The following is a 21,497-nucleotide window of genomic DNA, read 5'->3' as shown; positions in this document are numbered from 1 at the left end:
TTTACCTTGGAAGAACCTTTGAAATAATGTTCAGTTTTCACAGAACCCTACATAAAAATTATTTATATCTTCAGTTGAAAAAAATGTTTATTTTTATGCTGATTACAATCTCTCATGGAACCCCTAGCAACTTCTCATGAAGTAAGTCCAAGGAACCCTAGGTGAGAAACTCTGCTCTAGTCAGTCACAAGTCAGGAACATAAACCGTGGTGCTCATGGCTTATTTAAACTAAGAAGAGGTTAAAACATATGTTTCCAAATTAAAATGGAATGAGAAACTGTGGCGCGAGACAGACGGGCAGGAAGGGGCGAATCTGTGCCGATTCTAGGGTTTGGGAGCATGCAGCAACTGCACACTCCTGAACCCTAGTCTGTACAGACACCGCCATCATGGTGGTCTCCCATCCATATGGGGGGCCGCCATGATGACGCAAGTGTGACAGCGCATCTGCACATCAGGGCACCGTGCTTACGTCATTGATGCGACACAGTGTGCAATAGCATACTGATGGCAGTGCACACACTCAACCAAAAGCTGTTGAATTTGTGAGTTTAGCTGTTAAAAACAGATATTTGCATATGGAAGTGAATTTTGTTCATCTCTGGAAAATAACAGCATGGAAATATAAGATGCTACAAAACGAAAATGCTGCAGAGTATTTTTTCTAAGGTCATTTTTATGAACGCTTGTTAAGAAGATTAAGGGGTAAATTAACAATTTGAAAACATATTCCCCAAGCTTGTCACTGAATTAGTATTTTTTTTTAAAAATGGCTGTGTTTCATTCAAACCAAGCAAAAACAAATTTTATTAGATAATACAAAGCAGTAAAAATATAACTTGATAGTAACACTTTTAAACAGAATCTGCCAAAACCGCATAGTTTCTTTCCATTAAACACTTAGTAATTAGATGCTGTTAGCTCAGAAATGGCCTTCCCCAGGAAGCCTTTGTTGATTTTTACCTGCTTCCTATTTCCAACTCTAATGTATACCATTTTGTCACAACATCATATAACTTCCTCTATCTTAACAATATTGTTGATGTTCTTGCAAAGAAATGCCTGTGCCTTCGTCGGAGATGTACGATCATGTCTGCGTAAGTGGTATGTATGATCAACAAATGTTTGAAATACTGGATTGCAGCAGATGGTTGTTCCAGAAACTGTTGGTAGTTTAGCAGGTTCTTTTTGGCGCAAAGGGAGCCCACGCGGTTTGGTTGCTGCGGGCTCCCTCCAGAGAGAAAACGGGTGGCTCCAGATCTGTCGGGCTCCTATGGCTAGTTTTGAAAGCAAACGCAAAGAAGGAAAGCACAGGATCAAAGGATGGCTTTATGACTGATTTATGACCTCTTTATCACACACGTGGTTTGGTTGCTGCAGGCAGGCTCTTATGACTAGTTTTGAAAGCAAATGCAAAGAAAGAAAGGACAGGATCAAAGGATGGCTTTACGACTGATTTATGACCTCTTTATAACACATTAAAGTTGTGGCCATTCTTATAAACCCATCTAATGGTGTCTGGACCCTCCTTGTTCTGGTGCACACTAGGGCTACCTTTTATGTCTCAACTGACATGACAAGTGTCTAAGAACATACATTGCGCCCGCGTCATATGCAGGCGCGCTTTACGCAGCTATCAGCATAGGCTGAAAAACGTGCAGGGAGAAGGGGCAGTGCGTCCCATAGGGATGAATGAGGCGTGTGACTGTGGCGCGCACGTGCCGCCGCACCACCGCATGCACGAGCCCCATTCATTTAAATGGGGCTCGAGCATAGGCGGTATTTGCTTTACGCGGGGGAGTCCAGAATGGATCCCCCATGTAAAGAAAGGGTGAACTGTACTGACTGTACAACATGAGACCTAGGCGGAAATGAAAGAAACAATTCAACTTACTTGAACAAACCACTTCATACAAATTAGCTGAATCTTTTTCCAGCCAACACTTAATATTTTTACATAGCATTCTTAGGGCTAGTCTACACATAAGCATGCTATGCAAACTGCTGAACATTTTGACATGTTCACATTGATGATTGTCTTCACTTTCCTGTGCAAATTCACTTACTTACTTACTTATTTATATCCAGCCCTTTCCCCAAAACCCGGGCTCAGAGCAGCTCAAAACATTAAAAAACAGTACAATTAAAAACATAGAAAAATATTAATTTAAAATAGAATTAAATTATTACAAGATTAAAGTAAGTTACATATTAAAAGAATAAAATACAATTAAAAAGATTAAAATGTAAAAAATATTTTGAAATAATACAACACCATCCCATGGTTTAAAAACTTTGTTTTAAAATCTTGTCTAAACAGGGAGGTTTTAGCCTGCCGGTGGAAGGATAACAAGGAAGGGGCCATTCTGGCCTCCCTCGGCAGAAAGTTCTACAGTCTAGGAGTAGCCACCAACGGTGACTTGTAATGATGTTTGGATGGAGAGAAGGGCCTCTCCTGAGGATCACAGAACTCAGGTCATTTCATACACGGAAATACAGTCTGCCAAATAGCCTGAACCTGAGCCATACAAGGCTTTATAGGTCATAACCAGCATTTTGAATTGTGCCTAGAAACAAACTTGGCAGCCAGTGAATCTGTTTTAAGAGGGACACTGCGTGGTCTCTGTAACCTGCCCCTGTTAACAGCCTGGCTGCAGCTCTTTGCACCAGTTGAAGTTTCAGAACACTTTTCAAAGGCAGCCCCAAGTAGAGCGCATTACAGTAGTCCAAACAGGATGTAACCAAGGCATGTACCACCAAAGCCAAAGCCAGCATTTCAAGGAATGGGCATAGCTGGCGCACAGGTTTTAAATGTACATAAGCACTCCTGGTTACTGCAGAGACCTGGGCCTCCAGGTTCAGAGCCAAGCCCAGGAGTACCCCCAAACTACGAACCTGTGTCTTCAGAGGGAGTGTAATCCCATCTAACATAGAATGGATCCCTATTCCTTGATCTGCCTTCCGACTGACCAGGAGCACCTCTGTCTTGTCTGGATTAAGTTTCAATTTGTTTGCCCGCATCCAGTCCATTACTGATGCCAGACACTGGTTTAAGACCAGGACAGCCTCCTTGGATTGAGATGGAAAGGAGTAGTAGAGTTGAGTGTCATCTGCATATTGATGACACCTCACCCCAAAACTCCGGATTACCTCTCCCAGCAGTTTCATGTATATGTTAAATAACATAGGGAACAACACAGAACCCTGAGGGACCCCACAAGTCAATGGCCAAGACATCAAGCAGGAGTCCCCCAGCACCACCTCCAGGAAGGAACGGAGCCACTGTAAAACAGTACCTCCAAGCCCCATCCCTGAGAGGCGGCCCAGAAGGATACCATGGTCGATGGTATCAAAAGCCACTGAGAGGTCCAGCAGAACTAGCTTGGACACACTCTATTCACCCTCCCTCTGGTGAAAATGCACATTTGAATGCATGTAAGGCAGACAGACAACTACACTTGGAATAATGCAAATTTCTTCAGATTTCAGCAGATATACCAGTAAAAACCACAAAGACTTTTTCCAGAGTTTAAAAGGTGATGGGGTGTGGTGGGGGAGGGGGAAGCCTGAACTTCTGTGAATCACATGTGGCTGAATTACATTCTATTTGACTAGAATGAGGAGTATTAAACAGACCTCACACAGAGTTTAATGAGACAGTATGTATAGAATGATACTGTATTAGATAAGGAAAGAATAAGTACATCAGATGTACCCATTGCCATGTCAAATACAGCATTCTGAATAGTGATTGTCAGTGCTTACATTTTTTTAGTTTGCAGCTTAGGAAAACAAAAAAAAATATGTACTTTCTATTGTACACTTTGAGCTAATTTAGGAAACAGGTGGCTCATATTGTTCTCCTTGTGTTGTGTGCTTCACAGGTGCAACTACAAAGCAGTAACTGAGGAAGGATGGTGAACAAGAGTGACTCTTAAACAACTGTATATACTCATGTGTAAGTCTAGAAATGTTAGTCAAAAAGTTGACCCAAAAAAAATGGAATGACTTATCCATTGGTCAGTGTAAATACTGTACTTAACGCTAATCAAAAAAGGAACCATCCCTTTCTCTGAGTACAATGGTGAAATGCAGGGGCTTGGGCTGTCCCGGGAGCACCTAAGAGAAGCACTGACCCCCTCCACTCTTTCTGATTCTTCTACAGCTCTACTTCTGACCTTTTTTGAATGCCCAGTTGGGAAAAAGCCAGCGGCGGCAGCCCTTTGATGCTTTGCTCAAAGGAGCACTGAGAAGAATCACGGCTCTGAAGGATTTGAACAAAACATTTGTGTATGTATGTCAGCTTTTCTGGATTAAAATTAGGCAAAGTTATCACATTAAAATTAAAGGTTGCAATCACTAATATAGTCACAATTTGCTTTGCTTTTACATCCTTTTTGACATATGTGCCTGGTTGCCTCCCCCACACATCACATAGCCACCATTTACCATAGCTCCCTCTTCATCTATCCAGACTTTAGGATGAGGACAAACCATTATGCCTGACAGATTTTTTTAGGTTTTTAGCATTGTTTTCATCATTTACATCTGTTGTTACAGGCACCTAAGTTTTACACACTTGATTTATCAAAGGATCATATCAAAATCCATACTTTTGGTCCCAAAACATGCCTGCAACTTTTACATGACATTGACTTATAGTTCAGTATACACAGTAATCAAGAAAACATTCAATTTCTTCCAAAAATATGTGGGAACATTTTCTGGATACTAATAGTCTTCATTTAGTTCACATAAGTCAGCATCTTTTATCTTCCTCTATGTAAGATCACCAGATATCACAATAATTTCATGTCTAAGTAGTATACAAACAACAATATCCAGTGATATTCATAGGTCTACAAGTCATAAATTTATAGACAAAAAGAATTCTAAGAAAATTCACATTTACATAGCATATGTAATAAATAAGTAAATAAAACAATATCTGAATAGTCCTTGCTAAGAAAATCCTATGACATTCCTAGGCCATAAATCGACTTGAAAGCATATACACACAAAGCACAACTAAACCATGGGCAGAATATAGTTTAAAAGGTCTACTAGCTCTGAATTAATAATGAATGATACACAATAACAGATATAACAAGATCTCCAAAAGAAACAATTTATACTAGATCTACTACATAAATACCCACTAGATACACAATTTCTGAAAATATTAGATACTCAAAATACACTACATAGATACCAATAGCTCTTTATAGTTCAGCCACTAGAGTGCTACCACCCATGCCCTAACCCCACCCACCAAAATAATGTTTGTTCCCTTGGTAGTGACAGGTATTATATTAGACATCCCCCCTCCCCTTTGAGGCAGATCGACACATCTAATATGATATATACATATATATAAATATATGCGTGAATGATGACTGGGGTGGGGGTAAACTAAATTATGAACCTGTACTAGAGAGTGGTTTGAGTATTGGACTATGACTCTGGAGAGCAAGGTTCGAATCTCCACTCAGTCTTAGATTCCCATTGGGTGACCTAGGGCAAGTCTCACACTCTCAGTCACAGAAGATGACGATGGCAAACAAACTCTGAAGAAACCTGCCAAGAAACCTCCATGATAGGTTTGCCTTCTGGTAGCCATAGGTTGGAAACGACTTGAAGGCATACAACAAGTAGGAAACTTGCCAAATGACAATAAGAAATATGCCAAGCTTTTACTGCTATGAAGGACAGAAGATTAAGCCTCTGCATTTTGTTTGCCTGAGCTAAACATGCATTTAGAGCTAGCATTTTAATCCCAGAACTTGTTCCCAAATACTTACATAAGTATTGTGTAAATTGATCAAACCACAATCAACCTCCTGTTCTTCCACCATCTTTTTCTTCTTCTCTCCACCTTTGCCACTTGTTAAATTACTGGAAGCTAGCAGCAAAATGAAGGCTGAGGCCAGACAATGTTCCTGTCATACCTGTAACCAGTGCCAGGCCAATCCACCTTAGCTATTTTACGTCCCTTCCCCAATTTCTACCTATTCAAGGTCTGCCACCCTCTCCTCCAAGTTAGTTCATACCTGGGCAACACACATCATCTCTCTTCCACCAGGTGTTACAAAGGGATTGTTTTAAAAAAACATTTTAAACAAGTTGCCCACATGGAGCCCAGAAGCAGTTTGGGAAAATTAAAATGGCAGGCAGAAGAAGAATTGTGGTCCTTCCTCCAGAGTACCCAAACCAGAAAGAGAAAATAAACACAATAACTCTTAAGGTTGTTTTAATACAAAGCCTTGTTCCCACTAAAACCAAACAGAGAAAAACAGTCTAGGTAAGAGAGTTCCTCTTATACTATAAATACACAAAGTTTTTTGTGGATTTTTCGGGCTATGTGGCCATGTTCTAGCAGAGTTTCTTCCTGACGTTTCGCCAGCATCTGTGGCTGGCATCTTCAGAGAATTTCAACACAAAGATCAAATAACTGAGAAACATAGCATTAAGTGGCGACTGGAGCCCTCAGAGCAGCACTCATAGATGTTGTGGCCCACAGAGAAATCTCTCCTTGGTGTCTAACAAGGCCTCCCTTCTCTCTCAATATTTGAACTTTATTTATTTATTTTATACCGCACCTTTTTCCCAGCACAGGACCCAAGTGGGCTTACACCACATCACAACAAAGTATTGCTAAAACATTAGTAATACACAAGTTTCTAAAAAATTGAACAAACCATTCTGCTAAAAGCACAACGTAAAAGCAGTGTAAAGCACTTTAAAAATGTAACAAAAATATAACAACACACCTCATTAAAAGATCTTTCTGTCACAGGTGTTAAGAGCCAAAGGCCTAGCAAAATAAGGAAGTATTTGGCTTTTGGAGGAAAGAAGAGGCAAAGAGAAGCTCCCACAGGAGGGACCATCACAGGCTTTGAGTAGTTATTGAGAAGGCCCTTTCCTGTGTCCTCACCAGGTGGGTCTGTAATTTTGGTGAAATAGGGAGATAGGTTTTTCAGACAGTGTGACCTCCACATACTGAACAAAGTGGCAATTTAGTAAATAGACATGTATCCCATGTCAATTGTTTTATGGCAGGACCCATCTCACTGCGCCCACTAGAATCTATTTGCTGGAGAGTAGTCCAGATATAATTAAAGGTACAAGAATAACAAGAAATCTTGAATATTTGTTTTAAGGATGCTTAGTATAATTCCAGTAAACTATTTTAAATATAATGCACTTCAGAGATAAGAATTTGTCATGTGAGCTGCCCTAACCTATTGGTGTTTTAAAGGCTTTTGAATGTGTTTGACTGGTCATCTTGTAACTTTTCTGAGAAATGCCAACAAGATGGCAAACAACTCTTTATCATTATTATTATTATTAAACAATTAATATTGCTATATATGAAAAGTGTGGAAGTAGGTATAGAATCTACATCATGATGTATAGATATTTAACCCCCAAATACAGATATTTGGTATACATATATTCTACATCTTTAACACAAATCCACTTATTCTGAAGACATTTTTACAGCAGAAAAGCTAGGGCGATTTTTATCTGCTGCAGCTGAGTCATTCAGTATTTTAAAAGTACAATCCTATCCCACTTCTACCCACAAATAAGACCCATTCAATCTTACCAATGAAGCAGGCACTGACACACTGGGTGGGTTGAAGCAGTTTTAACCAGAAATTTCTAAGTTTATTTCCTGAAATATTTTAACATTCCATACACTGTAATCAATCTATTTTCTTCTTTTTTTTAATCTATTTTATTTTCAACATATTAAACAGTTTGATTTTGTTGTTGGGTGCCTTGAACCCAATTTGGGGGGAAGAAAGGTGGAATAAAGGTTATGTAAACCAACAAATAAACAACGAAACTAAGCTTGAGGCAATTTACACCCAGGTAAATTGATACAGGATTCCAGCCTCTAGTTACTGGGTTAAAAATAGCCTGGAGTCATTCAAATATTAACAAGATAATCCTATATATAGTTACTCATGCGTTCTTCCTGTTCACAAAAATTTACTCTCATAAATATGCTAAGGATATCATTTTAAAAGAATATACTGTATCTAGAAATTTAGGTCAAAAATTGACCCAAAAAACCTGAGTCAACTTATCCACAGATCAATGTTAAATACTGTATCTTAACTCTTATTGAAAAGAAGGAACCATCCTCTGGTGAAAGGCAAGAGTATAATGTGTCCTGGAAGTACTGATCCCCTCTACTCTTTCATCCATCCAGCCTTAGGAGTGAGCACAAAGAGGTATGTCTGCTGGAATTTTGTAAACTCTTTGAGATTATTTTGCTTTGCTTCATCCTTTAGATTCTTTGCTATATGCCCCCAAGTTTTACCCTCGACTTATCAATGGGTCATATCAAAATCCATAATTTCGGCCCAAAACTTGCCCTCGACTTACACATGAGGTCAACTTATAGTCAAGTATATACAGTAAGTTACTATCTATCTATACTACATGGAGATAAGTCTACTTGATTTCAATTAATGTGTGATTAGACATACACAAGACTGCATTATTGATTATCAGATATTAATTGAATTCATTTGTTAAAAGCATTACACTTAGAAACTAATCAATAGTTTTTAAGAAACTAATTTAGAAACTAATCAATATTTACTTTTTATGCAACAACACAACAGTTTAGTTCAATTTCTTCAATTTTAAAAAATAATACTACTTTCTTTCACAACATGGGCAAGTATTTAGGTCTCATTTATATACTTTACTCAAGAGACTACTATAATTTGTTAGGCCACTAGAGAAAAAGGATAATAAGAGCAATTATCCATGTTTCTTAATTCAGTACTCAAGAAGAACAGAGACACTTGATAGGAAATATTAAAATAAAAGGTCTGTATCCAGCACTGCAGATGTTTTCATGGCACAGTGAAAGGAAACATTTCTTCTTCCGATTATAACCTCTTAATGCCACCGCCCCGCCCCCCACCCCAAAAGGAAAACTAAAATGCCAGGAAACCTTCATGACCTGGTTTTTGGACAGCTCCTATGGCTTTTACAGGGAGGAGGAAGGAAAGAAGCCCCATGATGTTTGCCAGTTGTGCTGGATTTAGTCCAGAATGAACTACATTGAGCAAAAAGTACAATTAAAATCATGACCTTCATTTTAAGAGTTCAAGACACTGTAGAAATAGATAAGATCATAACCTAACCTTATACTAAGCCTTGAGAGAAAGGAAAAGCCATAGAACAAAAGGCAACATTTAGGATCAAAAAGGAAAAAGCAGAAGAAGAAAATGAACAATCCAGATTCCTTATTAAGATACATGCTGTCAGCTTTGTTACTTAAGGACAGCATAATTATTTTTGTCTGTTTACTTGAAGGTCTAGCTTAATATCATACATTTGTCACATATGGCACCACAGATGGTGACAAGTAGCTCAAGGAAATATGAAGTATGTTTCTGAAAACATCAAGGCAATGGGGGGCAGGGGAAGACCATGTTGTTATCTTCCACGCTCGATTCTATCCAGATTTAGAACAAGTTCTAATATAGGACTTTGGTAGCAGTTCTTTAAAAATCCTAGTTAATGAGAATGCCATACCCATCTCAGATGCTATTAACAAGAGAAACACAGGGAAGAAATATAGGCCAGCTGTCAGCATAAGCAAAGGATTTATTCAAAATAGGTTCAAAATTCTTGTTACTTTCAGTGTTGTGAGAAAAATATAATACCTCTCTACTCAAAAAGTAGATCTGTGCTTGGACTGAGTACTCAGGGTAAACTGATTTTCCTTATCCAATTTTTTTTTTTAAATCAAAGAGGAGGAGAAGGGCAACACTAATACTGTATTACATAAAACTATGACAACCCTGAAATCTTCATATGTCATAACTAAGATTGATTTTACCTTCTCTTGTGAAAGCAGCAAGTTCTGGTTAAAACAAATAGATATAGCTAGCAATGTATTCGTATTGCATAATATGACAGGATGCACAATGCAAAATTATAAAATATATCACAGCCTTCCATCGCAAGTTTGAAGTTTTCCAGATTTCAGACTTTACAATGAATATTCTCGCTGCAACACTAAAAATACTTTCAAAACATTCTTCAATAAAAAATAAAAAATAAGGCACTCCCAACTGCTATGTGAAAGTATTTCTATTTTCTATTAATTAACCTGACTAAACCTTTTATTTACATATCAGCAGTACAACTAGCAGTCTTGCAATCCTAACAAAGCTTTTTAGTTACCATCACATGCATTACTTTCATGAAAGAGAAAAAACAAATGGAGTTTGAAAGCTTGTCCTATTTCATTTGCTTTTTTCATGTGCCTCATTCCTGACTCACTTCTCAAAACAGAACACCAAATCTACCATAAGTGCAATGCATGTCTTGCTTATACTAGTTAGTTGCCATTTTATTGTTAACTTGTCTCCTTCTTTCTCCTAAATAAAATAGTTCAAACAACATACAAGTCTACATGTAGCAACAATACAGTTCCTGCTCCAGAAAGATTATCTACACTGGACAAGTGGGAGCTGCAAAAAAAATTCAAAATACTCTTGCCTCCCAAGAGGTGTGTTCCTATTCCGACCAGCCTATGTCTTCAGTTATGTCTCTTTAATAAGTTTCTGATTTAAGTCAATTTTCCTTTTGCTTCTGACGCCTGATTATCCCAAAGCCACGTAGCCCACTTTGTGTCTTCACTGGACTACTCTTGGAGATGGTAGTGCCCTCTTTAGATTTTTGGATGTCTAAAAACCACAAGGTCCATCCAAATGTAATTGTCCTTCCATGTTTACTAACAGTCTTGTTTAGCTCCCATCCTGAAAATGTTTATCTATCTATCTATCTATCTATCTATCACTCAGGAGTTGGCAGTATGCAAAAGGATGGTGCATCAGAGAGCCTGAAGGCAGTACAGTTTAATTAAAAGCAAGTTCCAAGAACCCAAAAGTAGTTGCCATGTTAGCTACAACTTTTAAAAGGTATAATTCTTGTTTTTTTCCCCTCAAAAATAACTGTATACAAGTACTTTAATGTGAAGCAAGTGGAATTATTCCTAGTTAAGTTACTATCACAATTCCCAACAAATGAAAAGGCTGGGGACTTCCTACAGGTATTAAAAAAACAACATGACAGAAGATACAAACATAGGAGTAAGAACAGCCAACTATGATAAACCTGCAAGGTGTGTAATATATGTTAAGGTGAGGAAGAAGGTACTACAGAAGTCAAGATTTGTGCATTGTTAGGTTTTTAAACTATGGTCCAAAACACACTACAGAAACAATCCAGTTTGAGACCACTTTAACTGTCTTGGCTGAGTACTAGGGAATCCCGGGAACTGTAGTTTTGTGAGAAATGTAGACTTCTCTGTCAGAGAGCTCTGGTACCACAATTCCCAGTAGCACTGAGCCAGGGTAATTAAAGCAGTCTCAAACTGGATTATTTCTTCAGGGTGTTTTGGGTCTATGTCAGTTTGTTCATAAGTAATCTTTTAAAAATATGGGCTTTAGTTAGTATATTTTCCTATACAACTTCTAGATAAATTCATGCACAGGTAAGTATTCACATAATCCTGGATTAGCAGAGTTTAACTGGTATTCCTGAGGTGTTTTGTTTTTTTAATGAACCTGTTAAATGTTTTTAAGATTTACTTTTGCTTTGAGCTGTATACCTAATTTATTTCTACTGTGTGTCTGCAGGCACAAGTCATTACAAAAACCAGCCCACTGTAATTTCATACTAGAAACCTAATCTAGTTCAAACCAGTGTTACTTTATCATGGACACAATACACAGAATGATGTGACAGAACTAGGATAACCAGAGCTAGAGGTATATTCACCAATGACCTAGAAGAAATTATACAATGACAGTTATGCACACTTTCATTCAATACAAAGTGATTGTCTCTGTACTACCTGATTTTCCTCACTTGGTACCATTAGAAAATTTAGTTGACAAAGTAAAAAAAGATAACTTAACAGTAACTTTTATCAAACAAGAGACAGTAATACCTTGAAAAACTGCTAGGTCTGTTCTAGAAGATGGAGATGAGTAGAATTTTTTTAAAATAGTAAATTCAATCTACAAGTTTTGGATCTCCCACTGCTGCAACCAATACTCTTGCTTTTTGTTTTAATTACACCTCTGTCTTAGTATGATTATTATTAAAAGACATTAAATCCAATCTTAGTCCACTCAGAGTATACCTACCAAAATTACTGGCAGTCATCAGTCACTAGTTCATAAATCCTATTAACTTTAGTGAGACAAATCTGATTGGGACTAAAAATGGACATAGCTCAACACATACAGCTAAATATGAGGTCTTACTGTATAGCAGTTATCATTCTTGTTCAGATAATTACTATTTGAAGAGGAAAACAGCTCCCACCTCATCCCCTATATCACACTTTTGTTCTCTAGATGTTTTGGACATCAGCTCCGAGAAGACCCAGCCAGCTTGGCCAACAGTCAGAAATTCTGGGAGTTGAAGTACAAAACATCTGGAGGACCAACGTTTGGGAAGCAGGGCCTTGTATGATCAGAGTTCAAGATCACCGAGAGAGCCTTATATGTTCAGAAGACCTCTTCATTACAGAAATACCCCAATGCATGCATGGTGGGGGCAGAGAATTGATAACTGCCTAAATACACATCCCTTGAAGTGGTCTCTGCTGCACCCTTCTTTGATGTCTGCATGACCATTACAAGCCTATATATATATATCTCAGTTAACAGAGTAGATACATTCCTGGGCTTTACCTGGTACCAGAGGTAGAAATAGCATGGAAAGCTACATAGGGATAGATTTCTACGCCACAAAAAATCAAGCAGTTCAACATATTTCTGCAAACTTTTTATTCAAAACTAACGTTATACACATGTGATATGAAACAACTAGTTCTGGTAAGTCTTGCAAAAAATAAACAAAAGGACTTTGAATCTTCTAGACAACACTTGAGCATCTTCCAAAATGCATTTTAGGGTAATTTTTTTCCCTTTCATCAGCCTCCGTTTTTCACATGATTTCCATTTTGGTGGGAAATGTATGGATCAATGCTTTTTCAACATGCCAGGGTATCTGGTGAGGCAGGATTCCTGCTTTTTCCTTTTTGTTAGTTTTGCTCCGCATACATTTTCAATATGTAATTCTGGAAGCAGCACACAGCTACAGTAGGATCACCTAGAGTAGAAGCTCACTTTTTCCCAGTTCAAGCTTTATTGCAGTTTACAGTAGATATGCTTCTGCAACTCAGCACTGAAAGTCTGTCTTTCTCTAGCCCTCTTTCACCATCCTCCCAATGTCAATGCTGTCAAAAAAAAATAAATAAAAACTTTCAGCTAGACAGAAGACAAGAAAGGAAGGGCTGACTGGGCTCTTTTAAAGACTTTTTTAAAAGGAGCTTCTTTATCAGAGGTGTTGTTAACAGAAGTATGCCTGTGCATAACAGTAAATCCAATCTTTTGTGAAGAATTTACTTTGGGGTGACAGCAAATGTGGTATAGTAGTTTGAGCACTGGACTACAACTCTGGAGACCAGGGTTCAAATCCCCACTCGGCCATAGGAACCCATTGGGTAATCTTGGGCAAGTCACACTCTCTCAGCCTCAGAGGGAAGCAAAAGCAAAAACAACCTTCCAAACTAATCTTGCCAAGAAAACCCAGATATAGGATCACATTATGGTCAACATTTTCAACAAACGAAAGCACACAACAGCAACACGCATGTGGCAGTTCAGCCTCAGAATGGTATTTCATATACCAATGTACGTGCTATATTTATAGAACACTCTTCAGGCTCAATTAAAAAAAATGTTCAGGCTACATATTTGTATTTCATGTATCATATATATTAAAATACTGATGATTTTGAAGATTTGATGATACAAGAAAAAATACAGTAAAAATTACTGGTTTCCTTTACTTTCAGTAAACCATTTTAAAAGAAACCTACATGTACAGTACTCAAAAGACAAGTCCCAGATCAAATTTTAAAAGTGAAGCATAATTACTGAGTTAATTATTTAATAGACTCCCAGTAAGGAAATGCAACTTGTTTCCGTACAACTCATCATGCGGACTGACCTTTGCAATGGTCTAACAATTTTGTTTTAACATTTGCTTCCACATTCTGTTCTCCATACAGTACTTAGTGACACATTTGCCCAAGGGCTGCTGCTATACATTTGTCATATGATAGCGGAGGCACTAGCTCTGACTGTAAAACTGTACACTGATGTAGCTTCACATCAGGCTAGAATATACAAGCCCTTATACAACAGCTAGGTAGGTTTTCCTGCAGAAAAACACCCATATGCTTGTGTTAAAGTTGCTAAATCAACAGCCTAGGAAGTAGTTCTGGTCTAAAGGTGATATACCTTTTCCTGTCCTCTGTCTCATAAAACCACAGTCACATTAGCCTACTCCAGTAATGACAAGAATTCCATCTCTTCCTGAAGCAAACAAGAGGAGAAGATGGGAAAGTAAATTGCTGGGATACTGAAGGAACCAAAAATGAGACTTCTTGCAACTCTACACAGCTTCAAATTATTACATGATGCCTTTTCTAAAAGACTAAAGCAAAACATTGACATTTAACATTTTTAACATCTTGAACCTCAATTTTGCTGATAGTTTTTTTAACCACTTATGAGCAGGTAAAATATTTTTATCATTATATCCTAGCAGTAAAGTGTATGGTGCCCTCCATATATTTTGGACTGCAATCCCATAATCCCTATCCAATGAACATGTTTACCAGGACTAATGAAAACTATGGTTTAAAGGAGTTTTCTACTGGCATAAAAGCCTTGTTTCACAGGAATTGGTTGAAGAAACATGGAGTAGTCTAAAAGTGTGCAGAAACATGAAATACTTTAAGGTCATCTAGTGTTGGGACCATCATCACAATCTTGTAAAACATAACAACAGTTATTCTGATGTGACGTTTCTGTTACACTGCCATAGTATACACAACTACCTGGGACCAAAACCCATTTCATTTAGGTATGAATAGAACTGTTAAAATAATACAATTATCCTTTGTTCTTTTAGTGTTAAAGTGACTTGACTTACTTCATTTACCACTTCAAAGGAATGGATGGATCATTTCAATAAAGAAAAAAAATGGAATGATTGGCAAAGATCCAGTGTTCTTCATTCGATTTGACTTTTAACAAGTTATTTCAGAACAAAGAACTTTTTCATAAGTTCTTTGAAGTATGCATTTCTAAAAGTAATACACTGTGTAATTCTCTCAGTTAAACTTACAGATTTATAGAGGACTTTCCAGAAATATAAAAAATACAGTAAATAAGCAATATTGAAATAAGAACAAGGCAAAACTTGTGAGGTCAAAGAAAGCCTTAGACAAATTTGTACTACAGTAACTCAACATTCTCACTTGTTAATGTGTCAAGATATATTTGCAGAAATAATCCAATTTGATACTGCTTTAACTGCCCTGGCTCAATGCCAGGGAATTCTGGGAATTGTAGTTGTCCAAGACATTTAGCCTTCTCTGTCAGTGCTCTGGTGCCACAACAAACTGCAATTCCCAGAATTCACTAGCACTGAGCCAGGGCAGTTAAAGTGATCTCAAACTGGATTATTTCTGCCTTGTGGATTTGACCTATGGGTTACAGAACTGTGGACCTGTAAAGCAAACTCTACCGATTAGTCTCCTAGAAAACTCCACTCTAAATGCAATACTCCAGTCCTGCAATGTACTGTATACACTGTACTGAATACCTATCTACTTGCATTTGCATGCTTTCGAATAACTAGGTTGGCAGAAGCTGGGATTAGTGACAAGAGCTCACCCTACCACGAAGCACCCAGGCCTCAAACTGCCAACCTTCCGATTCTGTGATCATCAGAACTGGCGTCTTAACCACTAAGCCACTGCATCACACTGATGTCCCCACAGCCACACATAAAAGTGCTTATATCAGCTGCTGAGACCTCTGGATCTCAACGCTACTGAGACATTGGCAGATGCTTCTGCAATCCCCCTGCACTAGGTATGGAATGGCTGTGGGAGAACCTTCAGTATCTTGACAGTAGGTCCGGTGTGGTGGTAAACGGCTTATTATAGCTATGTTTGCTCATGCAGGATTGCCAGAGTGTCCACCATTTTTCCCAAGACCTCTTAAGTGGCAAGAAATCATGCTGTTTTCATAGCAAAGACACCAATACATGATTAAAAGAAGAAATGAACTTCCAGAACTCTAACTATAGCACAGCCACAGAAAATGAAACCTGTTAAAAGTTTTTTTTTGGACAGCATATTATCTCATACCCCTCTCCAAAAGGTTCACTTTTCAGTTGAATAGGGAGAGGATGTACCTGCTTTAAAAACACTGACAACATTATGATCTGTGTTCAAAAGATTTTTCAAAGGACCAAAATTTCATATTTGTGATGTTGTTGTCTGACTTGCGGTACCCTAAGACGAATCTATCATAGGGTTTTCTTGACAAGTTTCTTCAGAAGGGGTTTGCCATTGCCACCCCCAGAGGCTGAGAGAGTGTGATTTGCCCTAGGCCACCCAGTGGGTTTTTATGCTTCAGCAGGGAATTGAACCCTGATCTCCAAAGTTGTAGCCCAACACTCAAACCACTATGCCACACTGGTTCTTTGTGTTACTCTGGGACAGTTTAACTAAAAGTCAGCCTCATCTAATTTTACTAGCTAAACATTAGGTTTGAAAATGTTTAGAATCATCAAGTTTCTTCAGAAGAATGAAGATTCCTCTGCAAGAAATAAAAATATAATTGGGTTTGAATAGGCACTGAGAAATATTAAGACCATCTCTTAAGATTCAGGAAGATAAAATTTGATGTCAGAATAATTTTGTTTAAGATGGTAGCTGAAAATTCTTGCCCTATGCATTAATTCCACCATTATAATCAGAAATTTAGATGACAGTATTTGGAAATAAGAATGGTAAAAAGCCCTTTGCACTAGCCATTTCTTAAATAACTGTGTTATCTGTTATGCAGGAAGTACTCATCAATATAACTTTTATCTTTATAAAAATATCTTTTGTGTATTTGTTTTAAATGGTTTTATGAATTGGTTTTTCTATGGATAATACTTTAACAATATTTTTTGTAAGTTTTTACTTTATCTTTGTCAGTGTTTATGACTGTATTTGTTTTCATTTTGAGTCCCAGCTTGGGGAACAGGTAGGATATTAAACTAATAAACAAACATTATTATTCCTATTATGATGATGAATTTAATTTTATCTTTTAATCTTTGCAATCACTCTAAAGAGGCCCACCACCACTGCTAACTCCACCTTTGACCTTGCCAGCAAAACCTACATTTTCTCTCTCTTTAAAACCAAACTCACTATTAGCCTCTGTTAAAAAAATGGTGCTCTGCAAAGCCTCCTGGAGGCACTAATGGTATTACAATCAGCCCTTCATATCCATGGATTCTGCATCCACAGATTCAACTATCCACAGCTTGAAAATATTCCTGAAAAAAAAATCCAAAAAACAAAGCTTCATTTTGCCGTTTTACTACACCACTGTATATAATGGGACTTCAGCATCCACAGATTTTGGTATCCACATGGTGTTCTGGAACCAAACCCCATCAGATACCAAAGGCACACTTTAACAAGGCAATTTATTAACAAAGCCAGGAACAAAGTGACACCCCACATACCGACAATGTTATTGGTACTTTCAAGAGACTTACAGAGCACTCTTTCTTTTTACAGAAGCCACCAGTAGTGGCACTAAACTCTCACAGAGAGCTGCTTGGCCAGCGTAGAGACGGAGGCTGTATCACTAAAGGGGAGAAGGCCAGAAGGAACAATGTAGTAGGTGTGTAGATTCATGTACAGCTAGATCACTCTGGATCCAGCTGTCCTCATGTTCAACACACCCAGGTACACTCCGGAGTTTCCTGGCCCCGAAACAGATGGGCAAAAAGCACTAGCTTCAGGCTGCATTGGGGATGTGGTGTTTATATGATGCACACCCCAAAAGCAGCTGGAAGCTGCACCAAGCCCACGCCAACCTGAAAAAGCCACTCCTACTGGAGGCCAGGAGTAGCAGTGCAGTGACAGCCTGCTTTCAGAGCAGGCCATCTGGTCAGTGTGGTCCTGCACCAAGGTCAGAGGCCTCTCCAAGCTGCTCGTCTGCTTTGCCCCCTGAAAACGCCATATAAAACAGTATTTTCTGTTAAGACAGATAATAAAGCAGTGAACCCACTGCATATGTCCTGAGGATGCACCGGATATCAGATGAATCTGAGGGTACTGGCCAGTATAGACAAGCCCTTTAAGTACAGTTGTAAACCACTTAGACACTGCCTAGGTGATATGAAGCTTGTTTGTTTGTTTTTAAGTTAAAACTCTAGCTTTTCCTGAGTTTTCAATGACAGAACCACTTTAGGACTCCCTGGCGGGTTACAAACTGCCACTTGGGACGTCCTCAGGATGTCCCAGTTTAAAAAAGGGGTGTCTCTTCCAGATGCCCCTATTCCTGTTACGGATGGTGGCGGCCGTTCCACACGGCCGCCGCCATCTTGATGTAATGGACGCTGTGTGTCCGCACGCCGTACAGCGCTAATGACGTCGCGAGTGTGCCATTGGCGCCTCACGGCATCATTAGCGCGCCGCCAGAAGAAGCTCCATTTTGGAGCTTCTTTTTTGCTCCGTAAGGGAGCTGCGCGGTTTGGCTGCTTGTAACACCTCCCTATATTTTATTTAGGACTCTCAATATTATATATCTTTATATACAATATGTCTGTTGCAGTTATGATCCTTAACAACAGCAATTTCATGACACTTTAGACCTTAAGAAAATACAGAGATCCCTTAACACAATATATTAGCAAAACTGAAAGATTTTGATAATGAAATAATTTATATTATAACCCAAGCAACAAGTGGCACAGCCAGGTGCTTCCAAAATTCTCTCTCATACACACAAGATGTTGCTCAAAACCAACTTATTAACTAAAAGTGAAATGCCTGTCATGACAAGCAGAATGGGTATAGGAGGAGAAACTACAACCCCTTGGGGATGGGTGCAATTTGTGCCTTAATGAATATAATCCAAATTTGTTTGTAATGAATTCCTAGGTCTCTCAGGGGGGGGAAATGAGTATGGTAGTTTAACATTGTCATGAATGAGCACTTCACATTTCATCACAGCAGGGGCTAGCAAACATGCAATCCTGACTAGAGTGAAAGCTCAACATATGTCTGAAATGAAAGTTTGTGCGGACAACGTCATAAAATTTGAATTGTAAACATTTTTGTGTTGGTCTGTCAGCCTCTATGCTACTCTAAAGATGCAATCCTAGGCTGTAATCCTCTGCACATTTATCTACAGCATGAAGGAACTTTTTAAATTAAACATTCATGGGACTGTAATGACACTGGCTCTAGTCAGGATGTTCTTCTTGGTCTGATACAATTTAAGAAGTTTCATAGCATAACAGGTCACAGTACACAAGGAAGAGAGTCTGGAAACACCCATGTACACAGACCCATTGCTCTTCACACACTTCTCTCCATTGTTCTGGGTTCAAGTCCTGCCATTTTCTGTTACATGGGTCTAGGCAGCAGAGCTGGGAAAGACCTGTTTCTCTCTATACAAAAACACACAATCTAATCTTATTATAGAGGTGTATTCTGATTAAATTATTTTTAATTCTACAGAAAGTAGTTTTTTATGTGTGTGTACATCTATCACTTTCTTTTAAAGCCTATGCGAATTTGTTACCTGCTTGAAAATTTGAGTGCTCCAAATGTAAGTAGCAGTGATACACAAACTTTGAAGCTGTACCTCAGGCCTACAGAAAAATCTGCAAAGACACAGTTGTACTGTCATGTTACTGAAAACTGACTTGCCTGTTCATAGTGGAAGCAATTAAGCACACCTGTCTTACATCATAACTTTTAAGTCTGTTGCACTAGCAATTATGCACTTACAATGGTATGCTGTAACTGCTATATATCGCAAGACAGCATTTCAGAACTGCCAACAGATACAACGGTTTATGTACCTGGAATCAAATCACAAGTATATACGACCCAACCACTCTCAATTTACTTTTATGAAATTGAAAGTCACAGGAAAGTACTTTGCTAGAAGTCATACCTTGGAATCAATCCATTTCAAAACATGCAAGGAAAGAGAAGAATTGCAAAAGAGAAAGTAATGCAGCCTCAAAAGTGTTAATCTGTAAGGATCTCTTCCAGGAAAACAGCTTACTACTCACCGCCCTGTGACAAATTAGGTAGGCGGATGAATTTCAACTTTAACTGTAAGGCTGAAGTAATGTAACCATGGGCAGAACTTAAAACTTACTTCTCCTACATTTCATCACACATGCCCTTCCTCTCCTTCAAAAGATATGGAAGGTGACTTACTTACCAGATTAAACACAGTTTCTACAATATCCCTATTGGACACTTCACCCACTTCCACCAGTCCTGTCAGAACAGCGAATTTCATCCTGATGCCACGGATAGGGATTCCTGGATTCAAAGGCTGCAACTTGCTCTCCATGTCGGACGACATGCTTCCTTCTCTTCCCCCTCCGGCACCACTTCCTCCCCCTCCTCCGTTGTCACCTGTTGGCCAGGGAGAGGAAACCTGTTTGTCTTCACTAGCCATAGCTAGTTCACTTCCAAGCTGCTTGCAAGAGCAGAAATGAGTACTTCAGTCGTAGGTCCTCAGGTCCAATTTTTGAAGCACTTGGAACACAGTGCAAAGAATCCTCCTGGCTGCTAAGTATCTTTTGTCTTCCTTCCTCAGCACCAGAATATGGACAGTGCTCCCTTTCACCTGAAATAGGGCAGAAAAAGTAAGTGCATGGCTACTTCCTCTGAACAAACCTTGCCAAGAAAACCCCACCTTAGGGTCGCCCTAAGACTGAAACGACTTGAAGACACACATCACACCATCTTTCTGGGAGGTCAGTGTGCCACAATGGCTTGAGTGCTGGACTATGACTCAGGAGACCAGGGTTCGAATCCTAGCTCGAGCACAAAATCCTATTGGGGGGTGGCACTGGGAAAGTCATACTCTCTCAGCCTCAGAGGATGGCAATGGCAACACATACACACACCCCAAAGAAACCTGCCAAGAAAACCCTGGGATAGGAGTTGCCCTAAGTCAGAAACAATTTGAAGGCACAGAACAAACAGCAACCATCTTTCTAATTGCAAAACTCACCCTCATCATCATCATCATCATCATGAATACTATATTTATTTATATTCTGCCTTTTCCCAAAACTGGGACTCAGTGCGGCTATTATTATTGTTGTTGTTGTTGTTATTTATATGCAGCCCTTTTCCCAAAACTAAGACTCAGAGCAGTTTACAAGATTAAAACAGTGCAATTAAGAACAGAGAAAAGTGTTACACTAACAGAGAATTAAATGATTACAATATTAAAACAGATAGCATATGAAAGGACAGAATATATTTAAGAGGATGGCAGTGTTTAAAATTATTATTATTATTATTATTATTATT

The 21,497-nt window shown here is 38.6% G+C and overlaps 1 protein-coding gene across 10 annotated transcripts in view; it reads right to left on the bottom strand.

Annotated features, from left to right (window-relative positions):
- Positions 1-21,497, bottom strand: part of LRBA (LPS responsive beige-like anchor protein) — a 430,053-nt gene that overhangs the window by 407,616 nt on the left and 940 nt on the right. For all 10 annotated transcript variants that reach the window (XM_089525694.1, XM_089525696.1, XM_089525700.1 and 7 more), the window contains exon 2: positions 20,389-20,802. In XM_089525694.1, the coding sequence (XP_089381820.1) occupies positions 20,389-20,631 (243 nt within the window). In that variant the 5' untranslated portion in view covers positions 20,632-20,802. The remainder of the gene's footprint in view (positions 1-20,388; positions 20,803-21,497) is intronic.

The sequence above is a fragment of the Sceloporus occidentalis genome, unplaced genomic scaffold, assembly GCF_023333645.1.
Source record: "Sceloporus occidentalis isolate IW3139 unplaced genomic scaffold, rSceOcc1.0.p SCAF_5, whole genome shotgun sequence".
Classification (NCBI taxonomy): domain Eukaryota; kingdom Metazoa; phylum Chordata; class Lepidosauria; order Squamata; family Phrynosomatidae; genus Sceloporus; species Sceloporus occidentalis.
Note: the sequence above shows the minus strand (reverse complement) of the source record. Positions and strands in the feature narration are given on the sequence as shown.